This window comes from Neofelis nebulosa, chromosome 4, assembly GCF_028018385.1.
Source record: "Neofelis nebulosa isolate mNeoNeb1 chromosome 4, mNeoNeb1.pri, whole genome shotgun sequence".
NCBI lineage: Eukaryota > Metazoa > Chordata > Mammalia > Carnivora > Felidae > Neofelis > Neofelis nebulosa.
Genome location: NC_080785.1, coordinates 94,967,668 through 94,991,338, shown reverse-complemented (window position 1 = coordinate 94,991,338; position 23,671 = coordinate 94,967,668). Strand labels below are relative to the sequence as shown.

The 23,671-nt window shown below is 39.2% G+C and overlaps 1 protein-coding gene across 8 annotated transcripts in view; it reads right to left on the bottom strand.

Annotated features, from left to right (window-relative positions):
• POU6F2 (POU class 6 homeobox 2) overlaps positions 1 to 23,671 on the bottom strand; it is a 495,570-nt gene that overhangs the window by 453,283 nt on the left and 18,616 nt on the right. For 5 of the 8 annotated variants that reach the window (XM_058725455.1, XM_058725456.1, XM_058725450.1 and 2 more), the window contains exon 1: positions 12,453 to 12,647. The exons of 2 other annotated variants lie outside the window; for them this stretch is intronic. In XM_058725455.1, the coding sequence (XP_058581438.1) occupies positions 12,453 to 12,470 (18 nt within the window). In that variant the 5' untranslated portion in view covers positions 12,471 to 12,647. Of the gene's footprint in view, positions 1 to 4,836; positions 4,953 to 12,452; positions 12,648 to 23,671 lie in introns of those variants that run through there. One more of the 8 variants, XM_058725451.1, reaches the window with a different exon arrangement.

Genomic DNA, 23,671 nt, shown 5'->3' with positions numbered 1-23,671 from the left:
AGAAAGAATTTGGAAAGATAACAAATACTTGGAGGCTAAAGAACATCCTACTAAGGAATGAATGGGCTAACCAAGAAGTTAAAGAGGAAATTAAAAAGTACATGGAAGCCCATGAAAGTGAAAAAGATAACACCACAGCCCAAAACCTGTGGGACTCAGCAAAGGTGGTCATAAGAGGAAAGTATATAGCAATCCAGGCCTTCCTACAGAAGGAAGAAAGGACTCAGATACACAACCTAACCTTACACCTTAAAGAGCTCGAAAAGAAACAGCAAATAAAACCCAAAACCAGAAGAAGACAGGAAATAATAAAGATTAGAGCAGAAATCAGTGCTGTTGAAACCAAAAACAAAAAACAAAAAACAAACAAACAAAAATAACCCCAAAAACAGTAGAACAGATGAATGAAACCAGAAGCTGGAGTTTTGAAAGAATTAATAAAATTGATAAACCCCTAGCCAGTTTGGTCAAAAAGAAAAAGGAAAGGACCCAAATAAATAAAATCAAGAATGAAAGAGGAGAGATCACAACCAACACAGTGGAAATAAAAACAATAATAAGAGAATATTATGAACAATTATATTGCAATGAAATGGGCAATCTGGAATAAATGGACAAATTCCTAGAAACATATACACTACCAAAACTGAAACAGGAAGAAATAGAAAATTTGAACAGACCCATAACCAGTAAGGAAATAGAATTAGTAATCAAAAATCTCCCAAAAAACAAGAGTCCAGGGCCAGATGGCTTTCCAGGGGAATTTTACCAAACATTTAAAGAAGAGTTAACATCTATTCTCTTGAAGCTGTTCCAAAAAAATAGAAATGGAGGAAAACTTCCAAACACTTTCTATGAAAGCAGCATTACCTTGATTCCAAAACCAGACAAAGACCTCACCTAAAAGGAGAATTATAGACCATTTTTCCTGATGAATACAGATGCAAAAATCCTCAGCAAGATACTAGCCAACTGGATCCAACAATACATTAAACAAATTATTCACCACGACCAAGTGGGATTTATACCTGGGATGCAGGACTGGTTCGATATCTGCAAAATAATCAATGTGATACATCACATCAATAAAAGAAAGAACAAGAACCACACAGTCCTCTCAATAGGTGCAGAGAAAGCATTTGACAAAATACAGCATCCTTCCTTCATAAAAACCCTCAAGAAAGTAAGGATAGAAGGATAATGCCTTGAGAACATAAAAGCCAATATGAAAGACCCAATGCTAATATCCTCAATGGGGAAAAACTGAGAGCTCTCCTCCTAAGATCAGGAACAAGACAGGGCTGTCCACTCTCGCCACTGTTATTCAACATAGTATTGGAAGTCCTAGCCTCTGCAATCAGACAACACAAAGAAATAAAAGGCATCTAAATTGGCCAGGAGGAGGTCAAACCTTCACTTTTCGCAGATGACATGATACTCTATATGGAAAACCCAAAAGATTACACCAAAAAACTGCTAGAACTGATTCATGAATTCAGCAAAGTTTCAGGATATAAAATCAATGCACAGAAATCGGTTGCATTCTTATACGCCAATAACGAAGCAACAGAAAGAGAAATCAAGGAATTGATTCCATTTACAATTGCACCAAAACCCATAAAATACCCAGGAATAAATCTAACCAAAGAGGTAAAAAAATCTATACACTGAAAACTATAGAAAACTTATGAAAGAAATTGAAGACACAAAAATAGAAAAAGATTCCATGCTCGTGGATGGGAAGAGCAAATATTGTTAAAATGTCAATACTACCCAAAGCAATCCACATATTCAATGCAATCCCTATCAAAATAACACCAGCATTCTTCACAGAACTAGAGAAAAACAATCATAAAACTTGTATGGAAACAGAAAAGACCCTGAATAGCTAAAGCAATCTCGAAAAAGAAAACCAAAGCTGGAGGTGTCACAATCCTGGACTTCAAGCTATACTACAAAGTTGTAATCATCAACACAGTATGGTACTGGCACAAAAACACTCACTCAGATCAATAGAACAGAAAAGAGAACCCAGAAATGAACTCACAAATATATGACAAACTAATCTTTGACAAAGCAGGAAAGAATATCCAATGGAATAAAGGTAGTCTCTTCAGCAACTGGTGCTGGGAAAACTGGACAGCGACATGCAGAAGAATGAACCTGGACCACTTTCTTACACCAGACACAAAAATAAACTCAAAATGGATGAAAGACCTAAATGTAAGACAGGAAGCCATCAAAATCCTTGAGGAGAAAGCAGGCAAAAACCTCTTTGATCTTGGCCACAGCAACTTCTTATTCAACATGTCTCTGGAGGCAAGGGAAACAAAAGCAAAAATGAACTATTGGGACCTCATCAAGATAAAAAGCTTCTGCACAGCAAAAGAAAATCAGCAAAACTAAAAGGCAACCGACGGGATGGGAGAAGATATTTGCAAACAACATATCAGATAAAGAGTTAGTATCCAAAATCTATAAAGAACTTATCAAACTCAACACCCAAAAAACAAATAAGCCAGTGAAGAAATGAGCAAAAGACATGAATAGACACTTCTCCAAAGAAGACATCCAGATGGCCAACTGATACATGAAAAAATGTTCCACATCACTCATCATCAGGAAAATACAAATCAAAACCACAATGAGATACCACCTCATACCTGTCAGAATGGCTAAAACGAACAACTCAGACAACAGAGGTTGGCAAGGATGCAGAGAAAGAGGAACCCCTTTGGCACTGCTGGTAGGAATGCAAACTGGTGCAGCCACTCTGGAGAACAGTATGGAGGCTCCTCAAAAAATTAAAAATAGAACTACCCTACAACCCAGCAATTGCACTACTAGGTATTTATCCAAGGGATACAGGTGTGCTGTTTCGAAGGGGCACATACACCCCAATGTTTATAGCAGCACTATCGACAACAGCCAAAGTATGGAAAGAGCCCAAATTCCATCAATGGATGAATGGATAAAGAAGATGTGATGTATATAATACATACAATGGAGTGTTACTTGGCAATCAAAAAAAAAAAAATGAAATCTTGCCATTTGCAACTACATGGATGGAACTAGAGGGTATTATGCTAAGTGAAATTAGTCAATCAGAGAAAGACAAAAATCATAGGACTTCACTCATATGCGGACTTTAACAGACAAAACAGATGAACATAAGGGAAGGGAAGCAAAAATAATATAAAAACTGGGAGGGGGACAAAACATAAGAAACTCTTAAATATAGAGAACAAACAGAGGGTTACTGGAGGGGTTGTGGGAGGGGGGGAAGGGCTAAATGGGTAAGAGGCATTAAGGAATCTACTCCTGAAATCATTGTTGTACCATATGCTAACTAACTTGAATGTAAATTAAAAAATAAATAAATTATTTTAAAAAACAATGAAACACCACTACACACCTGTTAGAATGGCTGAAGCCAGAACCAACCATATCAAGTGCTGGTGAGGCTATACAGCGGCTAGACTCTCACACACTGCTGACGGATGTGTAAAATTGTTCATCCACTTGGAAAACAGGAAGTTTTTCAAAGTTAGACATATATCTACCCCATGACTTAGCAATTCCACTCCTAGGTATTTACCCAAAAGGCATGAAAACATATGTCCATACAGAGACTTATATAAAAGTGTTCACGGCAGTGTATTCATAGTAGCTCAGTATGAACTCAATTACTGTAAACTACCCAAATATTTAAGAGATGAATGGATGAACAAGGTTTATCCCCAATGGAATACTCCTCAATGGAAAAAGGGAGGTGGGGAAAGAAAAGTGAAAGAAAGAAAGAAAGAAAGAAAGAAAGAAAGAAAGAAAGAAAGAAAGAAAGAAAGAAAGAAAGAAAGAAAGAAAGGAGGGAGGGAGGAAGGGAGGAAGGAAGGAAGGAAGGAAGGAAGGAAGGAAGGAAGGAAGGAAGGAAGGAAAGAAGGAAGGAATACTGACATACGCAAAAAGATGAATGAATCTCCGGCACTACGCTGTGGGAAAGAAGCAAGACTTAAAAGAGAACTCGCCATATGATTCCATTTAAATGAATCTCTAGAACAGGAAAGATGTAAGTTATAATGAAAAAAATCAAAATAACAGATGCCTCTGAAAGTCTAGGGAGGTTTCTGTGCCCCTGAGAGTGTTTGATGTCTTGGTGGGGGTAGTGGTTACATAGGCACACACGTGTGTCAAAACTGATTGAAATGCACATTTGTGTGTTTTATTATAAAAATGAGGGTGAGAGGTAATCAGGCTATGCAATCAGAATTAATAGCACCTATACAAAATATGAATGTAGGAAACAGGACATTAAATACACATATAGATTCAAGCCATTTTAGTGGATTTTTAAAAATTTTTCCAATGCTTATTTATTTTTGAGAAACACACACACACACACACACACACACACACACAGAGACAGACAGACAGACAGACAGACAGAGAGACAGAGCATAAGCAGGGAGGAGCAGAGAGGAAGACACAGAATCAGAATCTGAAGCAGGCTCCAGGCTCTGAGCCTGTCAGCACAGAGCCCGTCACAGGGCTCAAACTCACGAACCCCGACATCATGACCTGGGCCGAAGTTGGATACTTAAGTGACTGAGCCACCCAGGCACCCCCATTTTAGTGGATTTTGAGCTAACATTTTATCCAGAAAAAAAGTTGGGGAGCATCGAGGCACAAAAAATGAGCAATTAGCAAGTAGGGAAAAAGAAATTAATAAACTGGAAGGCCAGAGAAAAGAATGCAGGAAATAACAAGAAATCATAAAAGAAAAGAAAAAAAGAACAGAAAAAATTAAAGAAAAGCATTAATCAGAGATATAATAAAGACCCTTTTCCTGAGTTGAAGAAAGTCACAAGACTTTATATCCAAAGGTCTTCTGGGAGCAGGGCAGGATTATTTCTTGAGGGCCCATCTCTTGACATATCCTGACAAATTTCTGAATTCTAAGGGTAAAGATAAAATTATGAATATGTACGTTAAAGACGCTAGAACCATTGGTTGCCAGAATTGGATTTTAGGACTTAATATAAAATTTTTTTAAATGGTTGCCAAATTTTATTTGTAGAAGTAAAATACTTAAAGTATCATCCTCTACTATAACCATTGCCTAATATCATGGAAAGAAAACAGGAAGAATATGTCAAAATTATAGGAACGCCAGTCCTCAAAAATGACAATATATACATACACGTACACTAATACACACATTGTCTTTATCTCCTCAATTCTTTATGGGTAAGTCAAAATATTTTCTCACAGGAATCTTCAAAGTAACACTAAAGAATGCAGGAAGATTTCTAGAAATGTTTAGCAAAATGAACTATTTTCCTGAAATTCTATTCTTACATAAATCGTTATTTTTCACCTTTTTTAATGCAAGAATTCAATGTGCTTTCTATTTAAAAAAATCACTGAGGCAGATAGGAATCTACATAAATGTAGCAGAATGAAAGGAATTGTCATATACAGGAGATGTTTGGGGAATAAGACCAATTAAATAAATATTAAGTGTAAGGAATTTCTAACAATATGCTCTTGAAGCTTAGATCGATTATTAAGGAAGGAGTTTTGAAAGGAAAGGTAAACTTATTTTTAATAAATTCCAGAGCTAAATTTTATATACTTTTTTTTACATTTATTTATTTAGTTTCTTTTCTTTTTTTGAGAGAGAGCACAAACAGAGGAGGGGCAGAGAGAGAGGGAGACAGAGAATCCAACACACAGAGCCCAACGTGGGGCCCGAACCCACAAACCTCAAGATCATGACCTGAGCCAAAGTCAGATGCCTAACCGACTGAGCCACCCAGACACTCCTCATATACTCTTAATAAAAGATGGCACAACTAGGATGGAGTAAATGAATATTAAAATTCTTATCTTTATCCTGAGATTACGGTGATTATTTGCTGTTAAAAAATTTTGGTCAAGTAGGGGCACCTGGGTGGCTCAGTTGGTTAAGCATCTAACTTCGGCTCAGGCCAAGATCTCATGGTTCCTGATTTTGAGCTCTGTGTTGGGCTCTGTGCTGATGGCTCAGAGCCTGGAGCCTGCTTCAGATTCTGTGTCTCCCTCTCTCTGCCTTTCCTCTGCTCTTGCTCTGTCTCTCTCTCTCTCTCTCTCTCTCTCTCTCTTTAAAAAAAAAGTAAACATTAGAAGAAGATTTTTAAAAAATGGGCCAAGTATATTTTTTACAAAAAGTAATATTCCTCATTAGCAGAAGATAAATGAGATGGAGAACTAAATCAGTAAGAAAAAAAAATTGATCACTCCAAGGAAAGATAGGAAAGAAAAGAAGGAAAGAAGGGATGAAGGAAGGAGGGAAGGGCCACAAAATATAAAAGGTATCAGATAAAAATAAGACCAAGACCAAACAAATCAATTAATGTTGCAAATGGAATGAACAACATTTCTATATAAAAGACGATGACTAAAATTAGGGAAGAAAGGCAAAACTCAGTTCAGAGGCTATTTAAAAGATCATTTTAAATAAAATGATAAAGGTTAAGTAGCTGAAAATATGATAAGCAAATGGAAACAAAAGGAAAGCAGGTGGAAATATTACGATTGAAGTAAAGCTGAAACAAAATGCATTAAGCGGGATATTTCATATTTATAAAAGGTACACTCTGCCAAACGGATATGTCAAGAAACTTTATACATTGAAAAAAAACTAATCGCAAAATACATTAGATGAACAATTTTTAGAAATACAATGAGAAACTAGCAGAAAGTGCAGTCTTCCGGGAGATAACACGCCTCTTTCAAAATGTGACAAATCAAGCAGATAAAAAATATAGAGTACTTGAATAACACAATTACAGAGTCTGATTTATTGAGGAGAAAGAGTAAGAGAGAAACATTGTATCTAACAGATGTAAAATACATATTATTTTCAATTTTTCATGGAACAGTAATGAAAAAGTCATGGAGAAGATATAAAGACCATCTCAACAAATTCCTCAAGCAGATATACCAGTTAGCCCACACTTTTTCCTCACTGTCATAATTGTGGAAATTAACACTTCTGCACAGACTTTGGAAATAAAAGAAATCACACCAATAATAGACTCAGTGGGTGCCTGGGTGGCTCAGTCGGCTTAGCATCCAACTCTCAGTTTGGGCTCAAGGCATAATCTCACGGTATGATGAATTTGAGTCCCATATCAGGCTCTGGACTTACAGTATGGTGCCTGCTTGGGATTCTCTCTATCTCTCTCTCTGCCCCTCCCCTGCCCTGCTCACGCTGTCTCTATCTCTCTCAAAATAAGCAAAAGGAACTTTAAAAATAAAAATAAAAAAATAATAGACTCAGAAAACAATACGGATGATATCTGATTGTTATGTAATAATACCCTGTTTAGATATTTGAGTACCTTGAGTAGATTAAAATCATTTTTCTCTTTCTCTTACCATTCTGAATATTTCATCTCACAGCCTGATAAAAAGACTTTATTATTTAATAAGGGTCTGAATGAGGCAGTCCCCTCTGATCCTTGTCAACATTTTTCAAAATGGAGACACTGGCTTCCAAAGTGAAGGATGGGACCCCAGAGTGGGGGCCAACTTTCTTTTGGGGTCTGAGAGGGCACACCCAAACTGCTCAACTATTACTCCTAGTCCCACACAACATGGAGTAAAGTCTGACATAGTTAAGCTGCAGAGGAAAGCCGTGGAAACAACATGTAATAATTATCCTATACTTAATTCATAAATACAAATGGCAACCCACTATTGTCAGATACTTGAGAAAAAACATAGCAAAACAAAAACAAAAAACAAAAGAATACAAATGAACAGGAGTATCCACTGTCGCTGGAGGAAACAGAAATAACTCAGGGAGGAGCAGGGAATCTTAAACTAATTTTAGATGGTTTTATGAGAGAGTTCAACAGACTATTTCATTCATATAACAAGAACAGGTTGCAATGATAAAAGGAACAGGGTTTGTAAAAATTCATAATGTAATTCTTGACATTTGAAAGCTTGATAGAATACTGAATGAAAAAGTCAATGAAATGTTCCAGAATCTAGAAGAAAATGACAAATAAGCAGAAAATATGAAGGATTTCAGCACAATCAATCCAGAAGGACCCACATCTGTCTACTAGTAGTTCTAGAAAGCAGTAGTTAAGAAAAGGGACATGAGCAATTTATCAAAGGAATAAAAGAATGAAATTATCCAAAGATTAAATAAACCAACAAAAAGAATATGTCTTCATTTTGAAAGATTCTATCTGGGGGTGAGCAGAAAGAATGCGGGGAAAAATCTGAACACATTATTATAAAATTTCAAGAATACTGGGATTCTAAAGAAGATCCTAAAAGCTTCCAAAGAGATCACATTTACCTTCAAAGGAAGAAGGACCAAATTGGTTTAGGACATTTCATAAGTAACACTGGATGCCAAAAACATTGGAAAAATGCCTTCATAAGTTCTGAGTGAAAATTATTTTGAGCCTACATTCTAGCTATCAATCAAGAGTGAAGACAAAATGAAGTCGTTTTCAGACATTCAGACTCCCCAAATCCACCATCTACAGATTTGTACAGATTTGAAAGAATTACTTGAAAATGTACGCCAAGAATAATAGCAACAACAAATGAAATTCAAGAGTGAGGAGAATATGAGATTATAAGATACCACAGCCCAAATAAGGCAGCAAAATGCAAGGAAATTCCAGAAGACAGCCATCCAGCAGATCCTGAAAGTCAGGCTGGAACAGATCTTGAAGCCATGGAAAGGAGTGTTTCAAAAGGAAAAGAATTTTAAGTAATGTATTTCTTAGCAGAGGAAGTGAATCTTCTTCAGGAAAAGGCAAAAGCATATTAAAATATTCAGGAAGAAAAATATCTCGCTCCATTGCCCTCCCCACTTCCAACTTTCATTAATTGTATTTCTACTTTTAGTGACACTGCTTTGAAGATATACACGATTGCATGTCTTAACCTATGAAACACTTTATGTTTGTTTTATAGCAAATATTTCGAATACTGGAATGTTTTTCCCCATTTTTAGATTCAACTGATGGATAAATATAAAAAACTTAATTATATAGGCTCACAATCCCCTCTATGATTCCACTAGAGCAAGATACGAATCTGAACTCAGATTTTACAGATTGTACAAGGATAATACAATGCTTAGAATATATATTAAGTAACACTCCAGCACATTCTGGAACATCACCCTAATTAACATTTCTACAGAAAAAAATATGTAAATAATCTGAACAAACCAGTTCAGGTGAGGTTTTGTGACCAAATAAGTTCAGGTCATTGCCTCAAGCATGGTTACTCCTGCTAACTGACCTAGAAATTGAACTAAAGAGTGAGCTTGTAAACTCCAAAAGAGCGGTAAGAATCCTTGCAGATTTCCTACTGTGGGAGAAAGTAATGGGAGAAAGAAAGGAAAAAACTGGTGAGACACGGAGACAGAGACACAGCCCCTATAGAATTATTTGAGCCTCAGAGCTTGGACTCATCAATTAGGTAAGGCAGGAATCACCCTTTCTTGCTTAACAGCTTGATTTGAATTTGTCATTTGCAACTGAAAGAGGTCAGACCAATAATGCCCAATGTGGCCATACCAAAGTGGACAAGGGGACATGTGACAGGAGATGAGGTCTCCTGAGCTCTAAGAAGACAGAGAACTTACTCATCATATCCTGATTCCTAGGACTGTGCTTAGCTCATGGTAAGGACTCAAAAAATATTTGTTCATTGGATGAATTATGGCAAATATCATTACATTGTAATTATGTGTTGTTTTTTGTTCTGTTTTGTTTTGTTTTGTTTTTACAATAAACCATAAACTCCTTGAGGGCAAAAACCATGTGTGTTTTTACTTTTATCCTAAGCATTCAATAAAATGCCTACCACTTGTTAAAAGCTGAACAAATATCCATTGATTAGTTGGTGAGTGAATAAATGAATGAATGAAGTGAATGAACGAATCAAGAAACAAATGAATAAGCAAATTAATCTGTTTCCTAAAACTAACTTCCACATCTGAATTTAATCTCTTCCTACTTTATATCATAAGGGATATACATATAATCAGAGCAACAGGTATGATTAACAGTCTTCATAATATTTTTTTCAATAGAAGAAAATAGATTTGAAGAATAAGAAGTTATTAGGCATCCGAATATTTTCTAAATTCTGCTTGTCAACGAAATAGAACATCCTGACAATGAACTAATATAATGTTCTAAATTCAATGCCTTTTTAAAATTCCATAAGTAAACAAGCTAAATACTGTCAGCAGTCATCTGAATGGGAACCACAAAGAGGGAGGCAATAATGTATCCCCATATGTCATCCTTCTGCCAAAAGGCTCTTGAACCCCACTAACAGGAAAAAAAAGCACTAGACATAAGGAAGCAATAGCTTTATGGAAATAGCACTAGAAAGAAGTAAGCAATAGCTTTATGGAAATAATTCAGCCTCTTGTCAATCGGAAACTAAGAATGAGGCAGGGCGCACCATTTATTAAACCAGGGATATATTTTTATTGCCTTTTGTGAAAAAGAGCTCTCCAACATTTGTGAGATGGTGCTCTACATGATCCTCAAAGTCCAGAGGAAGTCCAGAAAACAAAAACAAAAGCCTGCAGTTTCCTTTCAAGGACAAAAGCAATAGTGACCAGATAGAGGGCTGCAAAAGAATAAAAATAAACTGACAAAGCATGACAACTCTACAATTCAGCTTCCTCTGAATCCACAAGATTCCATACACAGTAGTTTAATGGGATTCATCAGACGAATTAAGACTTGCCTTATGCATTAACGTGTCATAATACAACTCCTCAATAATGCCATCTTCACATTACCCAAGGCATAGAAGGGTTTTTTTATATTAAAAATTGCTAAACGATGTCTAAAATTTATTATTTCTGGGAAACTAATTTTATCCATTTTTTTTCAGTATGCTCACTTTAAAGCATCTACCCTTGTGAAAACATGCTTTCCCAATTGGCTGAAAGAGAACTCAGTGCCACCTGCCATTTCCACTGGCCCATCTGAAATAACTTCCTGTGGGGAAATGTTCATTTAAAGCAGCTCTGCTGACCTGCCAGCATCAGGTTATATTTCTCCAAAAGTTTGGCTGGGAAACGCTGGCTTTTAAATAATTGCTTAAAGAAACTCCCAAGAGATCCACAGTTAATGGTCCCATAATGAGTCGCTTCTTCTGGCAAGAAAAGTTATTTCTGCAACATCCATATTTGATTTTCTGGAAAATCTATAGTAGCCTAAGCTTCACGCATGAGCCACTATAGGCTTATTATAAGCCTACAGTTTTTCTCTTTGCGGTGCATGTTGGACGCTCCCCATTGCTCTGGGGCGGAAAATCCAGAAACAAAGTAACTTGACAAGCTGAGTACATAAATTAAGTGCATAAATTCTTTACAAATAGGGCTCTTGATAGTACATTTAAAGTACAAATAGTAGTTGTACAGCACACCCAAGGAGTTTGTTTTCCAAACGAATGAAATGGTGCTGGAGAGGTGACACATCAGAATTATTTCCCCCACTCGCTGACCTGCAATGGTGTCACATTCTTAATGTTTTTAGCCAAACACTGTTATTGGAAAGAAGGAGCAAGGTTTTACATAAATGCTGCCTCCTTCAAGCTATGAACCACTGTGAAACAGCATTATCATGACAAGCTCTCTTGATTATATTATCTCCAGGCTCTAAAACTCTATAGACCAAGACATTTTGAACAGTTGTCCCATTTTAGAGAAGCAAACATCTACTATAAAAAGAAGAAAAAGAACTAGAAAGCTGCAGACAAGTTCTGCCCCCAGATCCATCAGCATTGACCCGGGTCTCCCTTAAACACAAGCCTTTTGTACCTTCGAGGCTGAGGACATTCAGTTGAAATTTTCTTCCCGCCTCCTCCTGAACGAAGCTATTGGTATCACTGACCTAAACCCCCGAACACATGTTGGGCTTTCCAGATACAAATGCGTATCTAAATTCAAGCGTAAAGTAATACCCAAAGATCTATAGTACCTTTACTCATAAAAGCCACACCCTCTTGATCTTATTCTTTAAAATGAGATATAAAAAAAGCAAATAAAAGTTCCAAAGGAGGCCATCTATAGGCAGTTTGTATTTAGAATATGAGCTAATAGTCAAGTGTACAAACAACAGGTACTCAAAGTAGGTGTTCGGTGAAATAAACCACAATGTCTCCCATGGGCGCAGAACTAACCAGAGGCAGGAAACGGTAATGAATTAAGGAACAATTCTGACAAATAAGAAAGACAACTTTGAGAGAAACAGCAGATCAGAGCACAAAGGGGATCTTAGGATCTCACTCATTTCCCTAAAGAAAACACCATAAGGCTTTCTTCCAGATTTATACAACAAACCCTCAGATGACAGTTTTGTGGAAATTTTCCTATTGGCAGGCATTTTGAAAAATCAACAAAATACCTGAAGAAGAGCATTCATTTGCCACTTCCTCTTGGATCATTATAAGAACATTCTCTCAGCGTCTTGACAGTAAACAGCAAACAGGGTAACACAACCCCAGAGAGTTCATGCCTAGAAGAAAACCCCAACATTTGATTTAAACGATGGCATTGCAAAGAAAACTTAGCTGAAGTGACACACATAGTTTTTATAGAACTTGGCAGACGGAACACTTAACAACCTAGTTCTAACTCTGACTCAGCCACAGATCTCCCGGGGAACTATATAAACAGAACAAAACAAAACAACACAAAACAAAACAAAAAGCCCTAATGTCAGTCCTTTGCATCTCCAAACAAAGGAAAAGTGATTAGGAAGGTGTGGTTTGTAGATTTTGTGGGGGGTTTTGTTTGTTTTTTGTTTTTGTTTTGTTTTGATTTGTTCTTAACAAATCTGGGCTCTGTTATTAATAGCCAGGAAGAGGAATTTGGAAACGTGATCAGATTTAATAAATTTATGGATGCCCCTGACCCCCACACTTTCAAAGTGGACTTCCCACCTCTTGTCACATCCCCGAAACCACAGAAATGCTGGTACAGGGTTCCTGTCCTTTACAGATTATTTTTCAGGTGGAAAAATCTGTGATTGTGCCTTCCACCATTAAATATTGTCCCAAGTGCCCACCAGACATTGAATAAATATTAATTTGGGTAAGGATATCTGTGTAAATGCTTCTTTTCCACTGGATGCCAAGACGTGATGAGGAGCTCCAATTATTCTTGAATATAAACCTAAACTTGCAGAGACCCGATGGATCCTTTGGAAGAGAAAGCAACTCTTGACGTCATTGTTAAGTGGCCTCATAAAAGTCTGTGCCAAAACAGAGAAGAATCTCAACACTCAACACCAAACCGGGGAGTTGTCCATTTGCCCGCATTTGTACTTGGTCAGCCCTGGCTCACATTCACTTCGGGAGCCAAACAAACAGTAACAAAAACCCCTACCGCCAACGGTCAAGATCACACACGGCTTATCAACCAAACCTGGGCACGTGTTCCTCCCTCTTCCCCAAAAAGCATTCGCAGTAAACCTCCACGCAGACAAAAAGCCTCCGTGTCCCCACTGCTTTTGTGTGCTGTGGCAGGAAGCAGTCGTCGGCTGCGTTCGTGGAAAATAACAACTGCAGACACATGCCATAATGTTCCAGGGAAATCAAACTCTGAGAAATTTTTTAAATGTTTTCAACACATCAGCATGAAGCATCGACCTAGTTGGAATCACTTAGATCTAAAGCGAATGCACTGATTGTTTTCACAGCAGGCTTTTCTTCTCGGAGCTGAGACGGGCGCACTGGCGCGGGTGGCGCGGAAAGGTTTCCAGCCCCCTGCCTCGGTCTGCTATAGCCTGTGACTCGATCAATACCGGGGTGAGCCGCAGAGGAAGCTCAGGGAAGATTATGAAGATGAGGTGAGTGACAGAATTACCTTACAGGATTTGTTCTTTCTCTCACCTTGAATCTCATCTGCCTCGGACAGAGATGGAACACCATCAGGGTGCAGACTAAAAGGAAAGGTGGACGGGGGCAGGGGGGGAGGCGGTGAAGGGCATTATACATCACGTGAGCCGAGAGCCTGGCCATTGTGTTTCTTTCCATGTTATAACCATCAGGAAAAGACAAGTCCTCTAGCAACTGGGGGGGGGCGGGGGGGGGGGGACGCCACGCCCCTGGTGATCTTGAAGGCCTGGCTTGTTGGGGCCTGGCACACACAGGTGCACAGTAATTGGCAGCCATGATTTTCAGTATCTTGTTATTACTGTTAATACAATTACTCTTCCGTTTTTACCTTTTTACCCCAGGCAGGTACCATTCATGTAAATATCACACATAAAGTGCCTACCTTCCGGTTAAAACCATGGGATGGGATATAGTCGGGATCAGATGCGTTTAGCTGCCCCTGACCAGTCACCCATTTATTGAGGGCCTCCTCTGTACCAGGCGCTGCCAGCCCACAGTTCTCTTCCCCTAAGCCAGAGGTCCAAGGACACCCAAGCGATTGGGTCAGTTCATACAGTGGGTTTGTCCGGCAGCTGAACTGGGCACTGAGGTGAATACAGCTGATTCGTATTCCATTTGTATGGAAGTATGTAAGCAAGTCTTTAGGAAACTCTCCTGTGGCTTCCTGATGTGTTTGAACTCTCCTGATCAATTGCACTGAGTTGGTAACGTGTCTAATAATCATATTAACAATAATACGTCCAAGCTATAACCAGTTAGACAATCCAATAGTCCAACCCTGAAGCTTGAGATTTCTTTGAATTTCTCTAGAGTTTAGACAGTGTCTGAGAAATTCAATGGTATTATTTGCTATTGTTTACTTGAGCCACTGGATGAACACAGAGAAAAGTAACATGTTTCCAGGGTTATTTTCACCAAAACATCTGAATGATTCCTTTCTGGGTCATCTTGTTCTGATTCTTTTTTTTTTTTTAATATAATAATGTTTATATATTTCATTTTAAAGGGGATACCTGGTCATTGAAAAATGAAGAAACATGATTCCGCACACCTAGAAATTGCCGTGGCCCAAATTATGGTTATTTATTTGTGGTCTTTTCTCCTACACACATACATTTTTGCTTTTACATAATTCTTATTTTACTACATAAACTAATTTTTTCCACATAACATGACGAATTATAATGGTTATTCAATTTCTTTGAAAATGTAATTTTGATGTCACACGATCTATTACCTTTAATATATTTAACCACTGTCCTCTCTTAAGACACCAGATCTTTCCTTTTTGTGTGTGAATGCTAATATAAAGCAACAAAAGAGAACACAGTTTGTTCACCCAAATCTCTGATTTTTTTCGAAATGGCTAGGAATACCAGGCCAAGGGCCAAAACAAGTTAATGTTTTGTTTGTAGTTTATTTCTAAAGTATCCCTTTTCACTGAAATTTCAGAATTTAGGAAAAGAAAAAACAGAAAATTTTCTCAAAATATCCCACTCTCAAAAGATTAACATCTTGGGGCGCCTGGGTGGCTCAGTCGGTTAAAGTGGCTGACTTCGGCTCAGGTCATGATCTCACGGTCCGTGAGTTCGAGCCCCACATCGGGCTCTGTGCTGACAGCTCAGAGCCTGGAGCCCGTTTCAGATTCTGTGTCTCCCTATCTCTGACCCTCCCCTGCTCATGCTCTGTCTCTCTCTGTCTCAAAAATAAATAAACGTTTAAAAAAAAAATTAAAAAAAAAAGATTAACATCTTATTATTATCTTGATGGCCTTTGTAGGCATATAAAATTATGTATACATGCATCTTATGTTTTCATAGTATAATATAGATTTCATAATATAAAATTAAGCACTTAGTATAAAATTAGTTTTATAACTCGCTTTTTCCAGTTAACAAAATAACTGAGATTCTTTCCATGTTCTTAAATCTCAAATTCAGAAACAAAAGATAAATAAAATGTGCTGGTTTTCCATAAGTGCTCTGCCATAGATAATGAGTAAGAGTGCATATAATTAACAGCAACTCAGCCAATTTTAAAACACCATATCTTGTGATGCCACTTAGCATTAATAACCTGCTCCTCAGTGAAACCTTCACATGTCGATGCTAAGGATGATTTGGTAGGAGAAGAAGGAGAAGGAAAAGAGGGAAGAGCATATGGCAGGGAAGGAGGAGATAACCATCAGGAAATATTCAGAAATTCTCCCTGAAGAGAAAAATAAACTTAGTGCATTATAGAAATTGATCAAAACAATAAATTAACAAAACCGCAGGTCAGTAATTTTTTTCCTGCCCCCAAAATGTTATTTTTCTCCCTAATATTTGTCAATCATTGACCTCAAGGGAAAGGTAGTACTGTATTAAGAAACTGTTTTCGGGGCGCCTGGGTGGCTCAGTCGGTTAAGCATCCGACTTTGGCTCAGGTCATGATCTCACAGCCCGTGAGTTTGAGCCCCGCGTTGGGCTCTGTGCTGACAGCTCAGAGCCTGGAGCCTGCTTTGGATTCTGTATCTCCCTCTCTCTGACCGTCCCCCGTTCATGCTCTGTCTCTCTCTGTCTCAAAAATAAATAAACATTAAAAATAAATACATAAAAAGAAAGAAACTGTTTTCAAAACTCCTGGATTTTGCCTACAGAAGAACAGGATGAGAGTAGTCACTCTGTTTTGTTTTGTTTTATTGTCTATGATTCATCAGCTACAAAAGAAAATACAAAAGTTGCAGAATTATTGCTTGGTCTAGGTATAGTTTCGAGGGTACGTTGTTCCCAGGCAAAGGTAAGATTACATAAGTTATATAATATTATTCTAATTGTTATTATTTCTAGGTCTTCTTTGGCAAAATGTCAAAGAGTAACATTTGATGTAGCTCCGTTGTTTTTACCATAGAGTAGTTTTAATCCTCATCATGGCTCCTAATCCCTATCACCACTATGAGCTCCATCACCGTCATCATTATCACATCGCCACCACCAACTCCACCATCATTTCTACCATCAGCATCATCCCCATCTCTTTTTACCCCATCACCATCCCTGTTCTCCACAAGATGACCATCCAACCTTCAGAACTTAGCTTAAACGCGGCCTTCCCCTAACCCCTCATCGAAAGTAGGTTTTACACCTCCAATCATAATTCACCATCTTAGCAAAATTTTTTATTCCCGTCTTGGTAGTTACTACAGTTTAGTGTTTTTCTTTCTTTTTCACTGGTTTTTCATTTCTTTCCTTATGTACACAGCAATCTAGATGAGGACGATGACCACGATTATCTCGGTTATCATTCTCTCTCTCATACGTTATGTAGTGCCTGGCCCATAACCAGTACCCGATAAAAATCACATGAATTAATTAATCAATCATCATTCACCTGTCTTCAACTCTGATTATTAACTCTAACCTAATGCAAAAAAAAAAAAAAAAGACAGAAAGAAAAGGAGAAGAAAAAAACCAAAACTGGCTGTGATGCAAAATGAGCTTTCTAGTATCTTTTGTCTCAGTATGGGAATTGAGTGCTACTAGACCCATAAGCGGTCATTTTTAAACTGTCTGCAAACCATACAGGCACTAACAAGTACAAGCATTGCATAAGGGCAGAGGAAGTGGCCTTTTAAGTGGTATGGGTTGAGGGGGTGAGTGAACTATTCACCCAGAGACATCTCTCCCACCTACCCAATGTGAAATCTCTATCATCACATTAATATTGAAGGTTAATATACTATAATACCATGAAATTCCTTTTAAACTATAAATGAACTATAAATGCTATGTGGTAGTTCACATATTAACACTTAGGTATAAATTCATTTATCAGTCTATTCAAACAAAGAATATGGAACATGTCATTTTTGACTTATATCAGAGGATATAAGACTTCCTTTAATACCACACCCCCACCAGCACACTGCCCCCTTTCCTTGGCTTTCTGTTCATAAAGCTGAATTACAAGAAGAACTAATGAGCACCTGGGTGGCTCAACAGCTTAAGTCTCTGACTTTTGATTTCACCTCAGATCATGATCTCAGGGTCATGAGGTCAAGCCCTGTGTCGAGCCCATGCTCTGCATGGAGCCACCTTAAGATTGTGTCTCTCCCTCTCTCTCTCTGCTCCTTCCCCACTCTCCCTGTCTCTCTCTCTCTCTCTCTCTCTCTCTCTCTCTCTCTCTCTCTCTCTCAAAATAAAATAAATAAATACAAGAAGAACTAAGATGAAGTGTAGTTATTTTTCTTGGCTTCAAGAAACTGTCAAAATTTTTGTAATTATGAACAGAAAAAGAAAAGTTATGGTATCTACTTTAGGCAAACAAAGCCATTATCTTTCATCTTTGGTTGCACAAGGAGAAGAAAACATATTTGTTCTATGTCATTGTCTCTAGGACCTTCTCACATAACCAGACCATCTCTTGAATTGATCCCTTTTTTCAAAATACACGTATAATATAAAAGTACCCCTGACAAAATAATAGTAAGTATAAAAGTGGCCTTTAGAAATATTAATGCCTGGGTGGCTCAGTCAGTTGAGCATCCGATTTCAGCTTAGGTCATGATCTCATGGTTTTTGAGTTCGACCCCATCAGGCTCCCCGCTGATGGTGCAGAGCCTGCTTGGGATTCTGTCTCTCCTTCTCTCTACCCCACTTGTGCAAATGCTTTCTCCCAAAATAAACAAGCTTAAAAAACTTTTAATATAAAAAAGAAATATTAATGTCATAGTGCTACTAGCAAAAAGGCTATTTAGCACAGATTTGTCATTATAACTAAAACATATGTTTGTAACTGGATGTGTCTACCAAACTGGGGGGCCAGGGTCAGGGGGAGAGAGTTAGGCATGGAAAGGTCATGCGATGAATGTTACCTCTTCATAGACTAGGATGCCTAGCAAGGGCTTATTTTAGATGGGAAAAAGCCTGTGGTTCCCAAAACAACTGTAAGTTAACCAGTTACATATATAGTATATTATGACATGAAAGTTGACACCACATACAGAAATACTAAATACCACATATGCTCGAGGGGTACAAGTTATAGTTGCTAGGGGAGCTGTAAGTTCCGAATGGCAATAAAAATGGAGGAACAACCACCTGCACAGCCTTGGATCATGCCTTTATGGAAACCCTATGCATTCATACGCTTGACAAATCCTTATTGAGTGCCTACTATGTGTAAAGCATTGTGTTAGAGGCTGTGGGAAAATATGGCCCTTGCCTCAAATAGCTTATAAGCAAATATATCCAGTGGGACTGCACAGATCGACAAAGAATGGGGAATTCCTTCGTCTGGCTAGAGTGCAGAAACCTTCCACAACATTCTTCAAATGTCACGTGGAGAAGTCTGTAAAGCGGAAATGTTATTAGAATCGACCCCCAAATGCCCACTACTTCAACTCTGGCACCTGTCTCCTATAGATAACCCTCTAATGCCCATTACTAAGCTTTCCACCGTTGGGTCTTTAACCATAATGGTCCACCTTTCTTCCCTTGCTTCCTTCCAACTCACCCTTCAACAACTAACACAATTAACGTCAAAGCATGCTTACTGCCTAAATGTTTCTCACATTCCTCTTGCATTAAAAATACTTTACAGAGCCTCTCAATGCTTATTTATACATGTTCAGATCTTCTAATGTATTTCTATGTGTCCCATGTGTCCCATGTGTTCTATGTGTCCCATGAAATCTCAATAAATATCAAAATGTACCTATGTCTAGATATACGTATGTTTTTTGAACATAAAACATGTTACGTATCACGTAAGCTCCCTCTCTCTTTGGGAGCTGCCTGCAACCCCATCTCCCTGAGTTGTTAAAATTCACTCTAGCACACCTTAATCACTTAAGACAGCTCAAGCTAGAATGTACCTGATAAAGAATATGGGAGAAGATTCCTTCCCTGACTCCTAACCTCAGGACGTTTCAGGGTCTAGGCGATGTCACGGGTAATTTATTAACTGAGATGAGTGGTAGAGCAATACATAACTACATACATTGTTCACATGATTGTTTGGGGTGGGGGTGGGGGCAGGCAGGGGTGGAGAAGGGGAGGGAAGGAGGAAAATAGAAAAGACTCAATCATTATAAACATGGACAGAGGGGCACCTGGGTGGCTCAGTCACTTAAGCATCCAACCCAGCTCAGGTCATGATTTCGTGGTTTGTGGGTTCGAGTCCAGCATCAGGCTCTGTGCTGACAACTCAGAGCCTGGAGTCTGCTTCAGATTCTGTGTCCCTCTCTCACTTTACCCCTCCCCTGCTCATGCTTTGTCTCTCTGTCTCTCTCTCTCAAGAGTAAATAAATGTTTAAAAAAATTTCAATAAATAAAAAGTGGAAGAGAAAATAGGATATAAAGTTAATCTTGCAAAGAACAATCTCTGTTTCACACATTTTTCCAAGCCAGTAATATATTATGCTTAGGGGCCAATCAGATGTGGCCTAAAAGCCATGACATAATGCCCAGACAATGGGGTCTTTCTCACCCAGGTTTGGCCACTGACCTTGGTCCAATCATTCCATCTCTTTGAGCAAAACAAGGGACTTGGGTCAGCTGGACTTGATGACTTCTTTCTTCTACAACGTCTAAAACCGTGTGAAATGTATACTTCTGTAGAGGAGGACCTTATCATATCTGCTCACATGTGTCCATACCCGCTGTCCATGCCATAAAAACTGGGATCTCGTATTCCCAGGGCCTAAAACTTTGCTTAACCAGTACCCCCCAATACTTACCAAATGACTAAATTGTTTTCACTATACGCAATACATTTGTGTTCGGTGGGTCTTGGTTTAAGGCTGTATGTTTAGTGTTGGCACCACAGCATATAACGAGAACAACCCCTGAGAGGTTATCATCAAAGGGGAAGTAGAACACATGTTTACAATAATCCTAACACAAAACACAAGGTGGATGCCAAAAGGAGGCACAACATGTTCTCAGGGTTCAGATGGTTAGGCCAGTGGGCAAAGGCTTCCTGGAGGAGCTGTTGTTTCAGAAGAATGAATAGCATTTAAATAAACAGAAATTTGGTGCAAAGTCAAAGGCATGGAGGAAAGAAACTGCAGATGTTTGAGAAAAGGAAATAATAGTCTAGTTCATCTAGACTAGACTTTAGAGTCCTGGTGGGGGCAATGAAAGAACACAAACGAACTTGAAAAGAGGGTGGGGCCCCCATGACCTCATCACCAAGTCTTTGAACCATGGAATGTTTCGGGGGGGGGGGCGGCGGGGAGAGTCCACTGAGAGCTGTGTCATAAATAAATTATCCTACATTTTGGCTTAGTAGTGGATCCTACACCCCAAAGTTTCCACTGAGGCACCAGGAGCCACCATGGAGGACAATGTCAGCACAGAGCAGGTGGGAATCTGGGTTCCTCCCCAACTTCCATCAGAGCTCCACTGCCTTTGTCTGCTGTACATTTAGGGCTTTCATGTAAAATGTATTTGAAAGTAGAAATGTTTGAAGGCCACTGATGTGGAACGGAGAGACTAGAGGGTAGTTGTTAGTTCAGCAGTCCAGGTGAGAGGAACAAAAGTCTGAAAAAGAGGGAGGAAGCAAGACTAGACAAAGAGATTTCCAACCCAGGTAGATCCTCTGAGCTCCGTCCATTCATTAAATGTGGGAGGTGAGGGAGAGGGAAGAGCCAAGGTGAATGGAAGGCTGGGCCTACTCCGCAGATATAAGTAGGTCAAGAGGAACAAACACAGAGTCAGACTGCCTGAGTTTGAATCCCAGCTCAGCTGCTTACTTCTATTGAGTCAGATACACACGTAAAGTTAAGAACACTATCTGGCACACAGTAAGAGTTTAATAAGTGCTCATCCTTATTCTCTTAGGTGGAGTGGGTTTGTAGGAAAGACTTGTCTAGGCTCCAACATGATGCTGGTAAGGGGAAAACCAAGTATCCAGGTAGATATGGTCAACAGATACACAGAGAAATGTTAGTTGAAGTTACTGAAGGTGATGAGAATATAGAAGAATATAGAAGAGAACCAAGGATTGAACCTTGGGGAATGCCTGTTTCGGGAAAGCAGAAAAAAATAAGCAGCAAGTTAAATAGAATGAGGGGTGAGAAAACTAAGAATATAAGGTTAGGGTCAAGAAAGCCAAGTTGTGGGGCACCTGGGTGGCTCAGTTGGTTAAGCGCCGACTTTGGCTCAGGTCACGATCTCGTGGTTCTTGAGTTCAAGCCCCGCATTGGGCTCTGTGCTGACAGCTCGGAGCCTGACGCCTGCTTCAGATTCTGTCTCTCTCTCTCTCTCTCTCTCTCTCTGCCCCTCCCCCACTCATGCTCCGTCTCTCAAAAATAAACAAACATTTTTTTAAAAATTTATTTTTAAAAAAGAAAGCCAAGTGGCTAAGGAGCTTCAAGAAGTGTGGTGAGGGGCGCCTGGGTGGCTCAGTCGGTTAAGCGTCCGACTTCAGCCAGGTCACGATCTCGCGGTCCGTGAGTTCGAGCCCCATGTCAGGCTCTGGGCTGATGGCTCGGAGCCTGGAGCCTGTTTCCGATTCTGTGTCTCCCTCTCTCTCTGCCCCTCCCCCGTTCATGCTCTGTCTCTCTCTGTCCCAAAAATAAATAAAAAACGTTGGAAAAAAAAAAAAAAGAAGTGTGGTGAGTGATAGACACACAGAAGGCAGAGGTGGAGGAGCATTTCCATTTCTTCTACAAGGAAAATTCCCGTAGAGAGGGAAGGCACAATAAGTCAATGGATGACAATCATAAAAACAGAGAATGCATAGTAGTGGTCTCTGTGCACCAAACACTGCGCTTCACTCTTTGTATGAATGATCTTAGTTAATCCTCCAAGTAACTCTCCGAGGTGGCCATTGTCATCACCCTACTTCACCACGTCTGTCATGGGCACTATAAAGAGCACTCATGTATGTCAGCCTTCTAGTCCCGCTCTGTCCCTGTGCCCTGTGATTTGTAATCAGACAATCACTTTGTTTCTGTGTCTAAACGCTCCCTCTGCACCCTGGTCCCAGTGACTGCGTCTCCTTGCTTAAATTCCCATCCCTTCTCCCTCTGGGTCAGGCATAATTCATTCTCCTTTCCATTGGCCCCTTCTCTCCCCTGGAAGCTGCCAACTGCTGGTCCCTCTGCCCCCATGAGAGCACACCCCTACCTCTCCTATTTCCAGGCTGTTGCTTTTCCGTTCTTATCCACGAGCCCTTCTGCAGCTCAGAGCGCCCATGCCTTACCAAAGGGATGATGCGATATTTATCCAATTCTCAATCTCATATCAAAATCACAATGAGATACCACCTCGCACCTGTCAGAATGGCTAAAATGGACAACTCAGGAAACAACAGACGTTGGCGAGGATGTGGAGAAAGGGGAACCCTCTCACATTGCTGGTGGGAATGCACACTGGTGCAGCCACCCTGGAAAACAGTATGGAGGTCCCTCAAAGTTAAAAATAAAATTACCCTAGGACCCAGCAATTGCACTACTAGGTGTTTATCCAAAGGATACAAAAATGCTGATTCAAAGGGGCCCATGCACCCTAATGTCTATAGTAGCACTATCAACAATGGTCAAACTGTGGAAAGAGCCCAAGTGGCCATCAAGTCATGAATGGATAAAGAAGACGTGGTAGAATCATATACAATGGAATGTTACTCAGCCATCAAAAAGAATGAAATGTTGCCATTTGCAACAACATGGATGAACACTAGAGTATATTATGCTAAGCCAAAATCGTATGACTTCGCTCATATATGGAAAGAAAAATAC